The 14,844-nt window shown below is 50.5% G+C and overlaps 2 protein-coding genes across 10 annotated transcripts in view; one reads left to right on the top strand and one right to left on the bottom strand.

Moving 5' to 3' along the window:
- Nucleotides 1-291: 291 nt before the first annotated feature.
- Nucleotides 292-6,776, top strand: xrcc3 (X-ray repair complementing defective repair in Chinese hamster cells 3). 3 transcript variants are annotated; one of them, XR_010805139.1, is made up of 8 exons: nucleotides 292-985; nucleotides 1,645-1,782; nucleotides 1,928-2,140; nucleotides 2,272-2,426; nucleotides 2,686-2,898; nucleotides 3,216-3,262; nucleotides 3,400-3,877; nucleotides 6,031-6,776. XR_010805139.1 is itself a non-coding variant. In XM_066693996.1 (8 exons), exons 1-7 carry the CDS (start codon nucleotides 931-933, stop codon nucleotides 3,785-3,787), a joined length of 1,209 nt encoding a protein of 402 aa, XP_066550093.1. In that variant the 5' UTR covers nucleotides 292-930; the 3' UTR covers nucleotides 3,788-3,834; nucleotides 6,031-6,776. The 3 variants fall into 3 exon arrangements, 2 of the variants coding, with proteins under 2 accessions (XP_066550093.1, XP_066550092.1); XM_066693996.1 differs by having other exon boundaries at nucleotides 3,400-3,834; XM_066693995.1 differs by lacking the exon at nucleotides 6,031-6,776 and having other exon boundaries at nucleotides 3,400-3,911.
- Nucleotides 3,874-14,844, bottom strand: part of klc1a (kinesin light chain 1a) — a 36,456-nt gene continuing 25,485 nt past the window's right edge. For 3 of the 7 annotated variants that reach the window (XM_066693986.1, XM_066693985.1, XM_066693987.1), the window contains exons 14-16: nucleotides 9,977-10,107; nucleotides 6,964-7,030; nucleotides 3,874-5,776 (exon numbers count right to left, since the gene is read on the bottom strand). In XM_066693986.1, coding sequence (XP_066550083.1) covers nucleotides 5,711-5,776; nucleotides 6,964-7,030; nucleotides 9,977-10,107 — 264 coding nt within the window. In that variant the 3' untranslated portion in view covers nucleotides 3,874-5,710. The other 4 variants (XM_066693990.1, XM_066693991.1, XM_066693988.1 and 1 more) reach the window with 3 other exon arrangements.

Below are 14,844 nucleotides of genomic sequence, written 5' to 3'. Positions count from 1 at the left end.
ATTGATCAAAATGAACAAATAAACTCGCGAACCTAGTGTCTTACACAATATATACCTCATGAATTTGATCGATGATATAATGTGTCTGTCTTTATTGATGTGTTATTTGAATTAAAACATTTTTTGTCGTTATCCCCCCCTCAGCAGAGCAGATGAGGAGGTCCGGGTGTGGGCGGCGCTTGGAGGGGCGGCGCTGCTTTGATGTGCGCGCAGGGTGCCATGCTTTCAGCTGCGGCGCTATAAACACTGAGCGCCTGGAGCTTAATTAGTACAAATGCAATGGCTTTCCACATCTCTCTTGATTGGCAGTTTGAAGTTATCTAATTTATGTATTTTGATAGATAGCTTCCGATTGTACATGAGGGACTATAATAAAATAGAACAAGTTTAATAATAGATATAACTCGCACGACATTAGCAAATCAGAGCGCATTTATGCATTTACACGACATTCATCGTTTGCATGATTTTATTTCTGAATTAGTTTGTCTTCTGCACGAAAGTCACCCCAGTCTTAAAAACAACACCAACACGTTTGCAGAATTGACATTAAATGTGTACCCTTGATTCCTCCATTATTTTATCTGTTTATTTATATATTCATATAAATCAATACGCTTAAGAATACAAAGCTAACTGTGGACAAACATTTAATGAACACAACACAACTTTTCAAACTATGTTTTTCTCAAGTAGTGGAGCCAGACAGACTGGAGCATGCGCAGTGCCCTCAGAGGAAACACATTTGCGAGCAACGGAAGTGCCCGACCTTTCCCGATCACCGCCGAGACAGCAGGGCCACGTGGTGTGAATGCGAGTGTGTCGCGTAAACCGGGGCGTGTCGCTGCCTGCCTCGAAGAGCGACTGCTGGTGTGTTGTTGACGGCTTGACGATGGATAGCCGATAATCCAGACTCCTCTTTTCGCGGCCATGGACTGGGAGCAGCTGGAGCTCAACCCCCGGGTCGTGGCGGCAGTGAAGAGAGGTGAGCGACGCCCCGCACCGCCGACTCTTCTTGTACCGGGAGATGCAAAGTGTGCCGAGAGTTCTCATCCGACACTCACTCTGAAACTAACTGGTCATGCGTGTTTCTGTGCAATGTACCTGATTACTACAGCGATATTGACCATGACTGTAGCCATGCATCCCAGTGGGCGGGTCTGCTGCACAGAGTAACTGGTCAATATAGTGCCTGCGCAGCCAGCTGTGTTCTTACCTGCAGTTTCTACGGTGGCTGCTGTGGTAAAAAAACAACAATACACAAAACAAGATTTTCCTAAAGGTCCAGTTGTTTCTAAATATACTGTCTAAAGCAGGGGTTTTCAAACCGGTCCTGGAGGACCCCCTGCCTTGCTGGTTTTTGTTCCAACCGAGGTCTTAATTACTTAATTGAATGTTATATTGTTTTGTTAGGTCAATTAAGGGTGCAATTAAGCATTTAAGGCCTCAGTTGGAACAAAAACAAGCAGGGCAGGGGGTACTCCAGGACTGGATTGAAAACCCCTGGTCTAAAGTATTGAAGAAGTATTGGATGAAAACTCTAGGATATTGTTTTTAAGGATGGTGTGTGTGGATTAGGACAAGTTGAGAAGCTGTCTGCTTGCTCAGCCCGTACCAGTACCTGTCCGTCCGTCTCTCTTGCAGCCAGGGTGAGGACGGCGCGGGAGATTCTGAGCCTGTCCGGACCGGACCTGCAGCGGCTGACCCGGCTGTCCCAGGCGGACGTGCATCACCTCCACCTCACCGTGGCCGCAGCCTATCGCCCAGGGCTGCCCGTCACAGGTAACCCATCACCGCTTTTCCATGTCCCCGCAAAACCGTAACGGGAACCCTGTTCCTACTCTGGAGCCTGACCCCAGCTGCGACCCCAGCAGTGTCCATGTCTGACTGCACGCCTGTCTCTGTCCCCCTCACCGTGTCCCCACAGCGCTGCAGCTGCTCCGGGGCGAGTGTCCATCTCTGGAGCCCGGCCGCAGGCTGACCCTGGGCTGCCCCGTGCTGGACGGCCTGCTGAGGGGGGGGGTGCCACTGACGGGCATCACCGAGCTGGCCGGGGAGAGCGCCGCGGGGAAGACCCAGCTGTGCCTGCAGCTGTGCCTTTGTGCGCAGTACCCACCGGAGCACGGGGGCCTGGGGGCAGGTGAGACACTCGGCAGAGTTCCTCACACTCCAAACCCCACACCCGCGTCTCTACATCACACCTCCGTCAGCGTCAGTATGAGTCTCCCAGTAACAGGCTCTCGTTGACCCTCCGTGTCCCGGTCTGCGCAGGCGCTGTGTACATCTGCACGGAGGACGCCTTCCCTGCCAAGCGGCTGCAGCAGCTCATCTCCTTCCAGGCCCGGCTGCGGCCCGACCTGCCCCTGGCGCTGACCCAGGGCCTCCCCTTCAGCGACAACATCTACGTGGAGCACGCGCCGGATCTGGTGAGTCTGTTGTATTAATGCAGCTCAGCCCCTCCCCAGACACAGAGTACAACGACCAACACTCTCCTCTTTCTAATAAACCTGTCTTTCAGTTTTATTGTGCGGTTGTTTTTATTTAGTCTTAAATTTGTGCCGCGTTTTATAAAGATTTAAATGCAAGATTCTATCTACAAATCATTCCACACTTGTGACACTTAGTAACATGAAACAATGAATGGCACTCATGCGTGTCTGTGTTTTCCCATGTGTGTTCCTGCAGGGGGCGCTGCAGGCCTGCATCTCCCGGCGCGTGCCAATCCTGCTGTCGCGGGGCCTGGTGCGGCTCGTGGTGCTGGACTCTGTGGCCGCCGTGTTCCGCAGCGAGTTCGAGGCCTCGGAGGCGCGGGAGAGAGCAGGGCCCCTGCTGGCCCTTGCCGTGGCTCTGCACCGCCTCAGCCACTCCTTCAGCGCGCCTGTCATCTGCGTCAACCAGGTACAGCACGGCAGTCCAGTCGAGAGGAGGCCATTCGCCCCATCGTGCTCGTTTGGTGTCCATTAATAACTAAGTGATCGAGGATCCTATCCAGTCTGTTTTTGAATGTTCCCACATTGTCTCTTCAGCCACATCGCTGGGGAGTTTGTTCAGATTGTGACGCCTCTCTGTGTGAAGAAGTGTCTCCTGTTTTCTGTCTTGAATGCTTTGAAGCCCAATTTCCATTTGTGTCAAGTGGGTTTTTAAGCCGGTGCCTGTGGGTGAGGGAGGCAGTGGGTGCGAGGGTCTCCCTGACACTGTGCATCCATGTGCTGCAGGTGACCGATGCCGTGGACGACTCTGACACTGCGCGGTGTCACTACGGGTGAGTGCCATCGCCATTGTCCGACCCGGTGACGGCTCGGGGTGGGGGGGAGGAGGCTGTACTGTACCTGAAGCATTTAATATCTTGAGGAGTCAATGCAGTGTCTCCGTGTCTGACCTTCTCTCGCTGCCCTGCAGGCTGACTGATCGGCGGGCTCTGCCGTCACTGGGCATCATCTGGGCCAACCAGGTGCTGGTGCGTCTGATGCTGAGTCGGCTGCCGGGCGGCACGGAGGGCAGTGGCGGCAGCTCGGTGCCCCGGCGTCTGGAGGTGGTGTTCGCCCCACACCTGCCCCAGGCCGCCTGTCTGTGCAGCGTGGGGCAGGAGGGGGTGAGAGGACTCCCGGCGCCTGCCCGGTGCAGGTCGGCCGATCTGGGGAGCCGTCGAGGGAGCGGGGCGGCGGCCCTCGACACAGGACATTTAAAATCTACACCTGGGGTGGCGGGTTTTAGTCTGTGCAAACAAGGGGACCCCTCCCACCCCCACCAGAAGGATTTGGCACCTAAAGCGCAATCAGACAGGTGATGGGAGCAGAGGAACACCACCACTGGCTTCAGCTCTTCCCCAGATCGGTGTGGTCATTCTCTCTCTCTCTCAAACACACACACACCTTTTGTAAGCATTAAAAAGTATTTTATTTATTTATTAATCTGGCCCTCTCGGTCTTTTGTACAATTTCACATACAATTTGCAACACAGATTCTTCACCACAGTTCAAACCACGTAGCCGCATACCGGGCCTCCGGGCCGAGAGGGGGCCGCATACACACACGGCCCCCTCTCGGCGATGACCCCTGACCCCTGCTCTGCCCCTCCAGCAACACACATCACCACCCCATGGCACTGGTGGGGGGAGGGGGCATCAAGAGCATTTCAAGATCAACAACATCATACAGGCAGATCATCTAAACTTTTCTTTCTTTTTAACTTCCTTATTGTGGAGTAAAGTTGACTAATTTGCTAAAGGCCACTGTCAGTCTCAAAGTGCAAATCTAACAAGCAAGGAGACGCAGGAATATACAGTTATTCACTTTTAACTTTCAGGAAGTCAGCTCGACTGTAGATTAAAATGAAACGCCAAAATATTTATAACTTTTTTTTTTTCCCAAAGGGTTATTTCATGCAAGTCACCAGCTGCAACAAATCCCGTTTCCTATTCAACGTATTGTAACTACAGACGGGCTCTCTTGCCTCCGGATACACGAGGCCGATCGGTTCCGTCTCTGTGCTGCGGTGCTTTTTCAGTAACCCTCATAAAGATTATAATAAACCGACAGTCCGCCAGCACACGTGATGCCCGCCACATGCTGCGGTCGAGGCTCCGACGCTCGACGGCAGCTCTGCGCTTCGGTGCGCTTTATCGTAAATAAAGTCCGTCTCCGCCTCTCACTCGGCCAATACCCTCTCACACAGACACCCCCCCAAACCGCGCTCTGGCATGCATGGGTGTATGTTCGTTTTTATCAGAATGACACTCCAGTGGGCCAGAGCAAGAGTGAGCTGTTGCGGGGGGGGTCTCTCTTTGGGCGCATGCAAACCACCATTAGTCTAACCCCCCCAGTCCCTGACTGCACACACAGGTCACACCCAACACAAACTGGAGTACAGTTACAAATACACAGTAATAGTGATAGATAAAAGTCAAAAGGGATCGTTTTGTCCGAGTGAAATTATTTGAAGAACGACGAGACTCGGCCAGGCTCCATCGACGGGGGGGGGTGCTTTGCGGTTAGGCGTTTTCCAATCCCACTTTTCCCTACAGCTTGGAAACCTCTCTGATTCTCGACGAAGAGGACAGCTGCATCTCTCTGCAATTGTTCTGAGGCTAAACTACACACAGACATCATTATAATAATAATAATAATTCATACCAATACAAAAGTTAAACATGGGGGGAAAAAAAACAGCTTCACTGTACAAGTTGTCACACCCAACACGCATGGTAACGGTGTATGTGGAGAAGCGGCCTGTGAGACCCCGGGGGCGGCAGTGAGGTGGGCTTTGCAGTGATGGAGTAGGAGGCGGGGGGGGGGGGGGGGGGGGCGTAAGCAGTGGCTGGCACGCCGTACGGCTGCTTCAGAGTGACGGTCAGCGTGGGAGGAGTGCCGCGAGACTGCGGACGCACAGACGGACAGACACGACTGACGAGTCCCGAGAGAGGAGCGGGGAGACAGCATCTGCCCCGTAAAACCACACACAGACACAAAAGCGCAAAACACAACACAACAGTGGCCCGGTCGGAGGAGAGGGACAGTTAAACACAGCTGCTGCCCGGAGACCTGGACAGGGGTTAAAGTGCAGTGAGAGACACAGCAGACGCACTACTGAAAAACAGCGCAGTGCGACAGGAGCCAGTGGGTCTGTGGGGGGTGGTAGGATTTGTCTGTGAGTCCCGCAGTCCTTCGTGCTAGGCCCCCCGCCCCCCTCCCCAGGCGTGCCGCTCGCCCGTCAGTGCGCCAGGTCGCTGTGGCTGGCACTCAGGTCGCGGCTTTTCTTCAGACTATCACTTCGTTCCTGTGGGGCAGAAGACACAGAGGTGGCGTTATTGTGTGTGTGTTGGGTTGTGTTCATGTCTACACACACACACAGTCTGGCAGCAGAGTCTGAATTAGAGAGCAAGGAGATGCTATGTGTAACACTTTACGAACAGGAAAAATTATATATATTCGAAGGCATTTAATAGCTCACCACAGTAAACCTGACACGGCGATATGTCAGTTAGACCATGGTTGTACCTTAGACCCACATTCTCTCTCTCTCTCTCTCAGGGCTGCACGGGAGACGGACAACTGGCACACTAATAGAATCACAAAAACGCTAACGGTGCTCAATTCAGATGGATCAATCAGGGCTTTCGGTGTCACAAGAATCGTTGTCCTGATCACGAGCTGAAGAAAAACACAAGGGCAAACGGTGCACCCTTCTGGACACAGGGTGTAACTGCAGCGCCACCGAGGATCGAGAATAAAGGACAGTAACAACGTACGCCTCTGGTGTTTATTTTTGACACACCGACAACGTGTAGTGCCCAAATGTGTGTCATAGTCTAATCAGACACAGTCCTATCAAAACTAGAAATTGGACTGTAGTAAACTGGGTCCGTCCACAGTTACTGGACAGACAAACTGTGGTAACTGCAGTGGCTCTGGGCTGCGTTGAGACGCACACCTTCACTTGGCAGGCCTGGCGTTAAGGGTCACAGACATGGAGTTAATCAGCTCAACAGGATATTGTTTTATTAGTCGTGTTATGAGTCAAGGAAGCACAGAGCGACACGTTAGTCTGTCAACTGCAGAACTCTGGAGTTGGACAACGCTTGGGGGCCGGCAGAACGACTGGTCTGTGGACTGAGAATGACCCTTATTGTTCAGGTTTCATCTCTGACTGTGTGATAATTTTGTTTTCCAGAATAAGTAGGCTGATCAAGTTAAATAACTAAAATAGAAGCAATATGTGATTAGGGAACAAAAATAGTTATACTTTTACTCCATGCTCCACAGACCATCTTAAATTATCAATACCAGCTATGTACTAAATCTACTAAAAACATGAATTCCTGTACTAAAAATCGTGAGTCAGAGGGTTGTGTGTCTGCAGAATCTATTGCCTTACAATTTGAATCTCCCGGTGACATTTGGAACCAAGAGTACAACACAAACAACAGTCAAGCGATAAAGAACAGTAGAAATCTCAGCGCTTACTTGGCAGGGGTCCCCGGCCGTCTTGTCACGCGTGTTAAGAGAACTCAGAGAGCTGGCACGCTTCATGCTGCATCCAGGACAGTGACATGCAAGGACAAATCGGTGAGTAGGGCAGGACAGAGACTGAGCGCGGGCACACAGCGCCGGGCCGGGTTAGAGCGGCTTGCAGCCCGGGGAACAGTGGTGCACAGACAGACCGCAGTGGCACATGGCAGGATGCAGACCCAGGAGATCTTTTCTGGGATCTGAGGGGCTCCGGATTGATTTATATGGTCTTACAGTTTGTGTAGAAGCTCACGCGTGTGCACCACTGTTGCGACACCCTCTCCCAATGGCCCCCGCCGGACACACAGTAGTAAACTCCTCATTCGTAAGAGGCCGTGTTGACATCGATTGTGTTTTCGGCGGTTGAATTTATCCAGACAACGTGGAGGGTGATACCGCTGGATACAAACCGAATTAATTGGGTGCCGTCTCTACAGGACAGGAGGAGTTACTAATGTGAGCCTTGACTGGGTGTCTAAGCGTTACAGACAGCATTATTGACAGAGGAGTTAGCAGTCCCTTCCCAACACACACAACTGAAACTGAAAAGTGTTAAAGCACCCTTGAGATTATTATTTAATAACAGTGCTAATAACTACAGATAAGACCAACCAGAGAGTGACAGTGACTGACTCCCGCAATGACTTCAGACTGATTTGAAGAATTATTCTGATGATAATCACAATAATGGAATAATGGTGGAAATGCCCCTCAAGACTCATTAACCAGTATATCAGTGTAAAGGGAAGGCGAAGTAGTACTGGCTTCCTTTGCAAACCGTTTCCCAGCCTTGTACGCCACCTGGGACAGAGCGAACCGACAGAAAAAGATCCAGACCTGCCTGCCCCCCTCCCAGTGCCCTCGCTGCACATCAACGCTAATCAGACAGTGGCTTGAGGTTCTGTGTGAGTCGGTGGGGATGAGAGATCTGGTCCAAGAGGACGCTTTCCACACAAGAGGAGTGAAACCAGAGCAGTAAACGGCGGGGGAAGAGACAGAGAGCAGCAGCCATGAAACGGACCGGCAGGAAGCGCAACGAGAAGGCACACAACTGGGAATTAGCATGTAGAGCGATGAAGCATGCACTATCCTCCACAGGCAGACGTTTCAAAAAAGGTATTTATTTCTGTTAAATAAGTACAATAAAGAATACAATATGAAGATATTAAAATAAAGGATGCTCATGCAGACACATAAAAACTCTCCAAAAGAAAATGACCAAAAATAACAACAATAAAAATGAAACAAAATCAAACATAAGGTAACAAAAATAAAAACATGGAAAAACAAATGCAACACAATGCAAGGCAGAGAAATACAGAACATGGAGACGGCTCTTCTTAAACCACAGCTTGAGCGGCTCATGAACGGCCGAGGGGTTCGAATCGTTTTAAGTAAACCAATCAGATCAGCGCTGCCAGCCTGCTTAGGAAACCATGTGCTGGCAGCTCTTGGCACCCACCCCGAGTCAGAGCGGGGGTCTGTGGTTTAAGGTGTGCCGCAGTCCCCCCCACAACGGGCTTATTCCTACAGGCATGCTGCTTGGCGTGACGCCGGTTCAACAACCCGACGGCAAGACAACAATTAACCGCAGCCCCCAGAGTCAGGCAGAGCGGGGGGGGAGAGAGAGAGACAACATCCTGCATGATGTAAACAAAACCGGGTTGGACCGAGAGGGGCAGTTTGCGGGGTGTTGGCTGGTCTTGCTCGTGTCCTTTTGACCCAATTTGTTTTCCCCTGTTGTCATGCCCGTCATCGTAAAAAAAAATTGTACATTTCAACACTGCGCTGTTGGATAGCATTCAGGCTGAGGGGAGAACAAAAGACGGGACAAAAGGGGCAAGAGGCAGGGCTGCAGGAACCAGGAGTCTGTCCGGCTTCCGGGAACGTCTGAGAAAACGGGCCCGGTACTCCCGTCTTTTCTTGGGGGGACGGGGGACGATATGGGGTGGACCCGAGGTGCATGTGAGAGAGTCTCTGGCGACAGGCTGCGGGGGGAGAGGTAGTTGCTTTGCGGAGCGGAGTGGCCGCCATGTCTGAGGAGCAGATGGGATTGACACTGAGGCGGGGGGCGCTGTGTACAGGCAGGGCAGCGCCGAGAGACTGTGCCAGTGTTCAGCGCTGTGCTCCCCGTGGGGGTCTGGCGGGAGGAGCCCTGACTAACGAAGGGACCAGGGAAAGTGCCGAGTGAAAGATTCTCCATTAACAGATTCATACATTCATTACATACGTCCTTAATGGTCACCAAGGGGCTGAAGATCAATAATGTCCCTGTAGTGCAGCTACGAAGTCAAATACCATTCAGTAAAGTAACAATGGAACGAGGTGTCGGGGGAATGATGCTCTAAACTCTGGAGCAGCCAGGAGGGATTTAAATATCTGCCTTTCGTACTTTCGTACGTTATTTAAAAAAATAAATGTATATATATATATTCCCCCACAGAGTATCTTTGGCAACAACAAATGTTTTCAAAGGAAAGGAGTACAGGTTTAAAATGAAAGGCCGAGACCACGAGGGCTCTAGGGCTCAGGCTTGGGACACCAGGACTGGCTGACAATGGAGTGTGTTTTTTGGGTCAGATGGGGGACACTGGTCTGAACCAGGAGGCAGGCGCTCTTCAGAGACCGACTGACCAAGGCAGCGGCCAGTGCTGGACATTTTCCGGTCAGCTGTCGATCACTTTCCCTGGTTTCAGTGCAGGGTCTCACTTGGGCTTCGACACATGGGACGACTGCCCGGACATCAGAGGTTTGGGTCGGTTTTCTTTTCTTTGTGGTCATTTTGTTTTGTTTTTTAATAGCTACACAATGAAAATGACACCAAAATATGACACAAATTGATTTCTGCAAGGTACAGCAGGAGCTGCACAACTGTTGTAAACTAGGTAAACTACCACCAGACCCAGCCCAGCAAACACAAGCGGCCGGTGACAGCAGGCCAGCACAGGGGCAGCAGGCAGATAATTACCCCGGGTTCTTGGGCTCAGTGTCCCGAGAGCCGCCGCCCTTCAGTTTCCTGACGAGCTTCTCGCTGCTGCGGCGGATGGAGGCGCGCAGTTTGCTGAAGGAGCCGCTGCGCTTCAGGGACCCCGTGCCATCCTGCGGAGAGAGGGACACAGGGGGGATCAGGGGGCCCATCTGTCGACCAGAAACGGACCGGGGTCTGGAGTGGCCCCCGAGCCCCGATCACACAGACACATAGTGGGGCGTTCGGACAGGTGGGGAGCAAGGTCCATTTCTTCTGAGCTGGTCAGGGGGTTAGGGTGTGTGAGAGAGTGTAGACGTGAGACAGAACCTGCGATAGAGAGAGGGAGAGAGAGCTGGGGTGCTGTGAAGGCTGTGCTTGTGTGTGTGACCCTCTGGCAGTGAGTCGTGGTGGGGGGGGGGCGCATGCCGGCAGGGACACCGCAGCTGCCGGTACACACAATCCCCTGGTTCTGTTCCTCTCCCCCAGGCTGAGTGCTGCAGGACCCTCCAAGTCGTCCGTTCTTCTGTCACAGCTGAGTCTCTCAGGGACTTTACCCGAACTACCTCCTATTGTTTGACCCCAGCTGACCATAATTTAATTACCGTCCAATTAAGCAACTATAGCTCAATTAAGTAACTTAGGGCTCAGCTTTAACAGAAACCTGCAGCGGTTACTCCAGGGTCCCCTGCTGTACACAGTCCCACAGTCAGATCACAAACTGAGGGAAAAGATGTCACAGCGAGGAGCAGGACGGACACACACACACACACACTCTCTTTCACACAAATGCCAAATACGTTCTAGTCTGAGAAATGCCATTCTTAACTGTTCAGATCAGACTTGAAAAGCTGAAGGGCCCAGCGCTGTGGTTTGAAAAGGAGGTTTTTCAAAGCTCAGCCAATCTCTCTGCCAGCAGAGCCCAGGCCAGCTTGAGGCAGAGATAAAGGAAACCTGAACGTCCTCACAAACGAATGCCGAGCTGCAGCTCACTGACTTCCAAGAGAGGGCAGGTTCAAGGCAGAGCTGTAGCCGGTTTAATCCACCAGTGCAGACACACCGTGACATTTCAAATCTTCAGTGCCGCAGCAGTGAAGTTGGAGAGGTTGAACTTCGAATAAAACCTAATTAAAAACACCTAGAAGGTGACACTGCGATGCTGGAGAAGCACAGAGCCCGGGGGCTCGAGAAGGGACTGTAAGAGACGCAGCTCGCACCATTGTTTAATACTAAATTTACTTTAAATAATTAATTCTCTTATACGTACTTACAGATTCATAAAGGATTTAACACCATACATTTTTTTTCTTCTCATTTAAATACAGATCAGTCCAGTAGGTCTCTCTGAATCATCAGCACCTGCAGAACTAGGCACTGTTATTGAATATTGGTCCAATTAATTATAAATCCCAGCCAATTACAGAGCAGCATTTTCAAACAGTCCTATACCTCTTAGAATGTCACCCTGTTCATGGATTTATCAGGATTTAATAACTCTTCCGTGACCAGCGAGGGCTCAGGGTGTGGGTTTCACAGGAAGTGCATTTGTTTTTAATAGTTTTGTGTTTAACCAGCATGAAAACACAGCACAGATCAGCTACTGCAGGTCAGTTATAGCGGATCCTGGACCGAACCAATTGCAGATGGGGAGAAGGGGGGTTTACTGTTACTTAACAAAGCTAAATGTTTTTTCCCACTGTAGGAGATGTGTGTGCGTGTCTATTCTTGACGTGTGTGATTTATAATAAGTTTATACATGTGAAGGTGTCTCCTATTGTATAAGAGGTGATATTTTGTGCAGTTTATGAAGCCAAAACCTGAAAACTGCACCCGATAAGATCTCTTATACAAAAAGACACTGTTCACTGATGTATTAACTTATATAACCAGTTCAATTAGACAGACCACTAAGATATAATAAATCACGGAGGACAGAGTGGCCTGCACTGGAGCTGAGCAGCCCAACTCTACAGTGCTGAGAGGAGGCACGAGAGCCAGGTTTTGAGACACTTTGAGACACTGGAGTGCGTCCCCAAAAAAGGCACGGCAAACAATTAGGCTTTTCAATTAAGCTCTCATGCACACGCACACAGACACGTACAAGACCCCCCCATCCACAACCACACACCCACAGTCACTCAACAACAACAACGCAGAGTAAATCTGGAGCGGCAGCAGCAGAGCAGCGCGGGCGGAGAGAGAGAGGCGTCACAATGAGGCAACGTGCACAGACACGGGTCGGTAAGAGTGAGTTTTATTAGAAGTTAAGAAAGACACAAGTACACAGAGCACAGGACGCAGGAGAGATTAGTAGAAGGAGAGGTCACAGGTCACAGGTCACACAGGAGCAGCAGTCATCTCACTTCTCATACACAGGGGCTTTGCTTGAGATCGGCTCGATCGGCCCATATCCCGGAGCGATGCAGGCGTCATTGTGTTTAACGTGACATTAAAATCACAACAACTTCCTCTCACTCTCTCTCTATGGATATATATATATCTATATGGGTACAGAGCAAAACACTGAACATAGAGTACACACCCTAGTCAAACAATGGTTCTCTGTATAGGATTACAATCATGCCACGTTATATTATCATAATCATATTATTATTATTAGTTAATTATGCCACACCAAAATAACCAGGTAAGATACTCCTCCAGTAGAATTACACAGTAATCTAAAGCCAGGGCTACTTGTACCCAGTGAAGACTAAATAAAAACATTCAAATGAGACCAGGTCTGAGGGTCCGAGAGCCGGGTGGGATTTTAAAGAGATGGCCGAGGGGTGGTGTGCATGGGGGGGGCGCACGAAGGGCTAACGGACAGAGCCGGAGAGAGAGCGGAAAGCTGGAAGATGAGGTGCATCCGTCATGCAGAGGAGAGGTTAAGAATCACAAGAGGCGTCTAGGCCTGCCAGACAGGGACGGAGAAACACAGAGAGAGAGAGAGAGAGAGAGAGAGAGAGAAACAAAACCCAGTCAAGCTGCTGCAGCAGAACCAACAGTGTCACCCTGACAGAAACAGTATTTCCCCCAGGAGCAGCTGCACTACCCGGTTCCAGGAAGGCAAGGGAAAATAAATAGGTAAGAAAGAAAGAATGAATAATAAGCAAAATAAGACACAGAACAGAACAGAAGCAACAAAGCGAAAGAGAAACACTGAACGATCACACTGAGCAGAGTGCGCAAGCTGGGGGGTCACAATCATTAATTCACCTATGTAAAAACAAAGACAGAGCCTAGCCAAACTACATTTTCTAGATCCAGTTAATAAACCAAATAAATAAATACACATATACATAAATATGACACAGGGACACAGGGTCCAGGAAGTTCCGATTGCCTGGCCACGCTCGAGCCGTTGTGCCGGGACCGGTATCGCACAGACAGACTTCTGCGTTGGTTTGTTTTTCTTTATCTGACAAGTTTTTAAAGGAAGGCTTTCGTGTGAGCTTTGTTGAGAAACCTCTCAGGGGAACAGAGGGCCAAGTTTAAACCCTACCCAGAGCCAATCGACAAACAATCCAGTTTAGACATTCAAATAAATAAATGAATGAATGATCTAAACCCCTGATGGTCCACAGGCTGCAGTGCCTGTAAATGCATCCAAAAACTAAAACTGAAAAAACTGAACTTGAGCACATGAGGTCACGCCTCTGAAAATACAACGTCTACTCATCCCATCACCCCCCACTAACTAGAGCAGGGACTGCTGTGGAAACGGGCGAGCCGTGATCCTATTTACCCATGATCCTCCTGTGTCACAGGGGCGTCTTAACGCTCCAGCCAAAGGAATAAAATAATCATAACAAATAAATAAAAGAAGATGCAGAACAGAGGGGTAACAAATTAAATGAAAAACATGCAAGAGACTGATTGTATTGCCTTCATGCTGCCAGAGCAATACCATCTCTCTCTACTTCCTGCACATTCAGCTCAGAGCACAGTGACAGCCCAGCAGGACCGCCGGCCGCAGCACACAGAGAGGGACTCACCGTGTGTGTCACGGCACGGACCGTGCCGACAGGTACAGAGCTCAGACCGCCCCGGTGTACAGTACACAGCTGCCCCCGAGCGCCCGGGTCACCAAACGGGGGCGGGGAAAAGGGGCCGGCCCGGGAGATGCTGATTGGTTGTCTAGGGCTCTGGGGCGGGGGCTGCTGGTGCAGTTCAGAGCGGGAAGAGGAAGTGGAGCGGCACACGGTCACGGGGACACCGAGGAACCGCCGTACAAGAGAGGGACAGATCAGCTGACACCGGGAGAGCTGCTCCAGCCGGTACAGGAACCCAGAAGACACCCCCACTACCCCACCCACAGGAAGTGCCTCAGACTCCCAATCTAAGTGTTTAATGAGAGGTTGTATAACCAAATAGTTTAATGGAGGAAAACATATATAATGGATGAATGAATGAATGAACTAAATAAATCAATTAATTAATAAAAGTAAATTAAAACGAGCCATAGAAGGTTTGGTCCTAACTGTAGTAAATTAGCCACCCCACCGTCACACAAAACCTAAGAGTTTCTGTAGCCTGATGCTCACATAACAATCCTGTCGCGTTTTTAGCTGCACAAACGGTCTTGGATACACACGCAGCGGCTAAATAAACAGACGACAACCGAGGCGGTGGCTTTATCCCGCACCGGCACTCGCTTCCTGGCAATCCTCTCGCATACTGAGCTGCGGCCACATGGACTGCGCACCTTTAGAAAATGAATAAAACATGAAGTTCATGAGAGGAAGAGTGGAGGGCGACTTTAGGCGTCAACCAGAGGATGAAGAGGACAAATGTGACTAACACATTGAAAGGGAAGGCGAGAGCAAAACGATGGCAGGACCGGAGGGTGACTGTCAGAGGAGCTGGAC

The sequence above is a fragment of the Amia ocellicauda genome, chromosome 21 (genome assembly GCF_036373705.1).
Source record: "Amia ocellicauda isolate fAmiCal2 chromosome 21, fAmiCal2.hap1, whole genome shotgun sequence".
NCBI lineage: Eukaryota > Metazoa > Chordata > Actinopteri > Amiiformes > Amiidae > Amia > Amia ocellicauda.
Note: the sequence above shows the minus strand (reverse complement) of the source record. Positions and strands in the feature narration are given on the sequence as shown.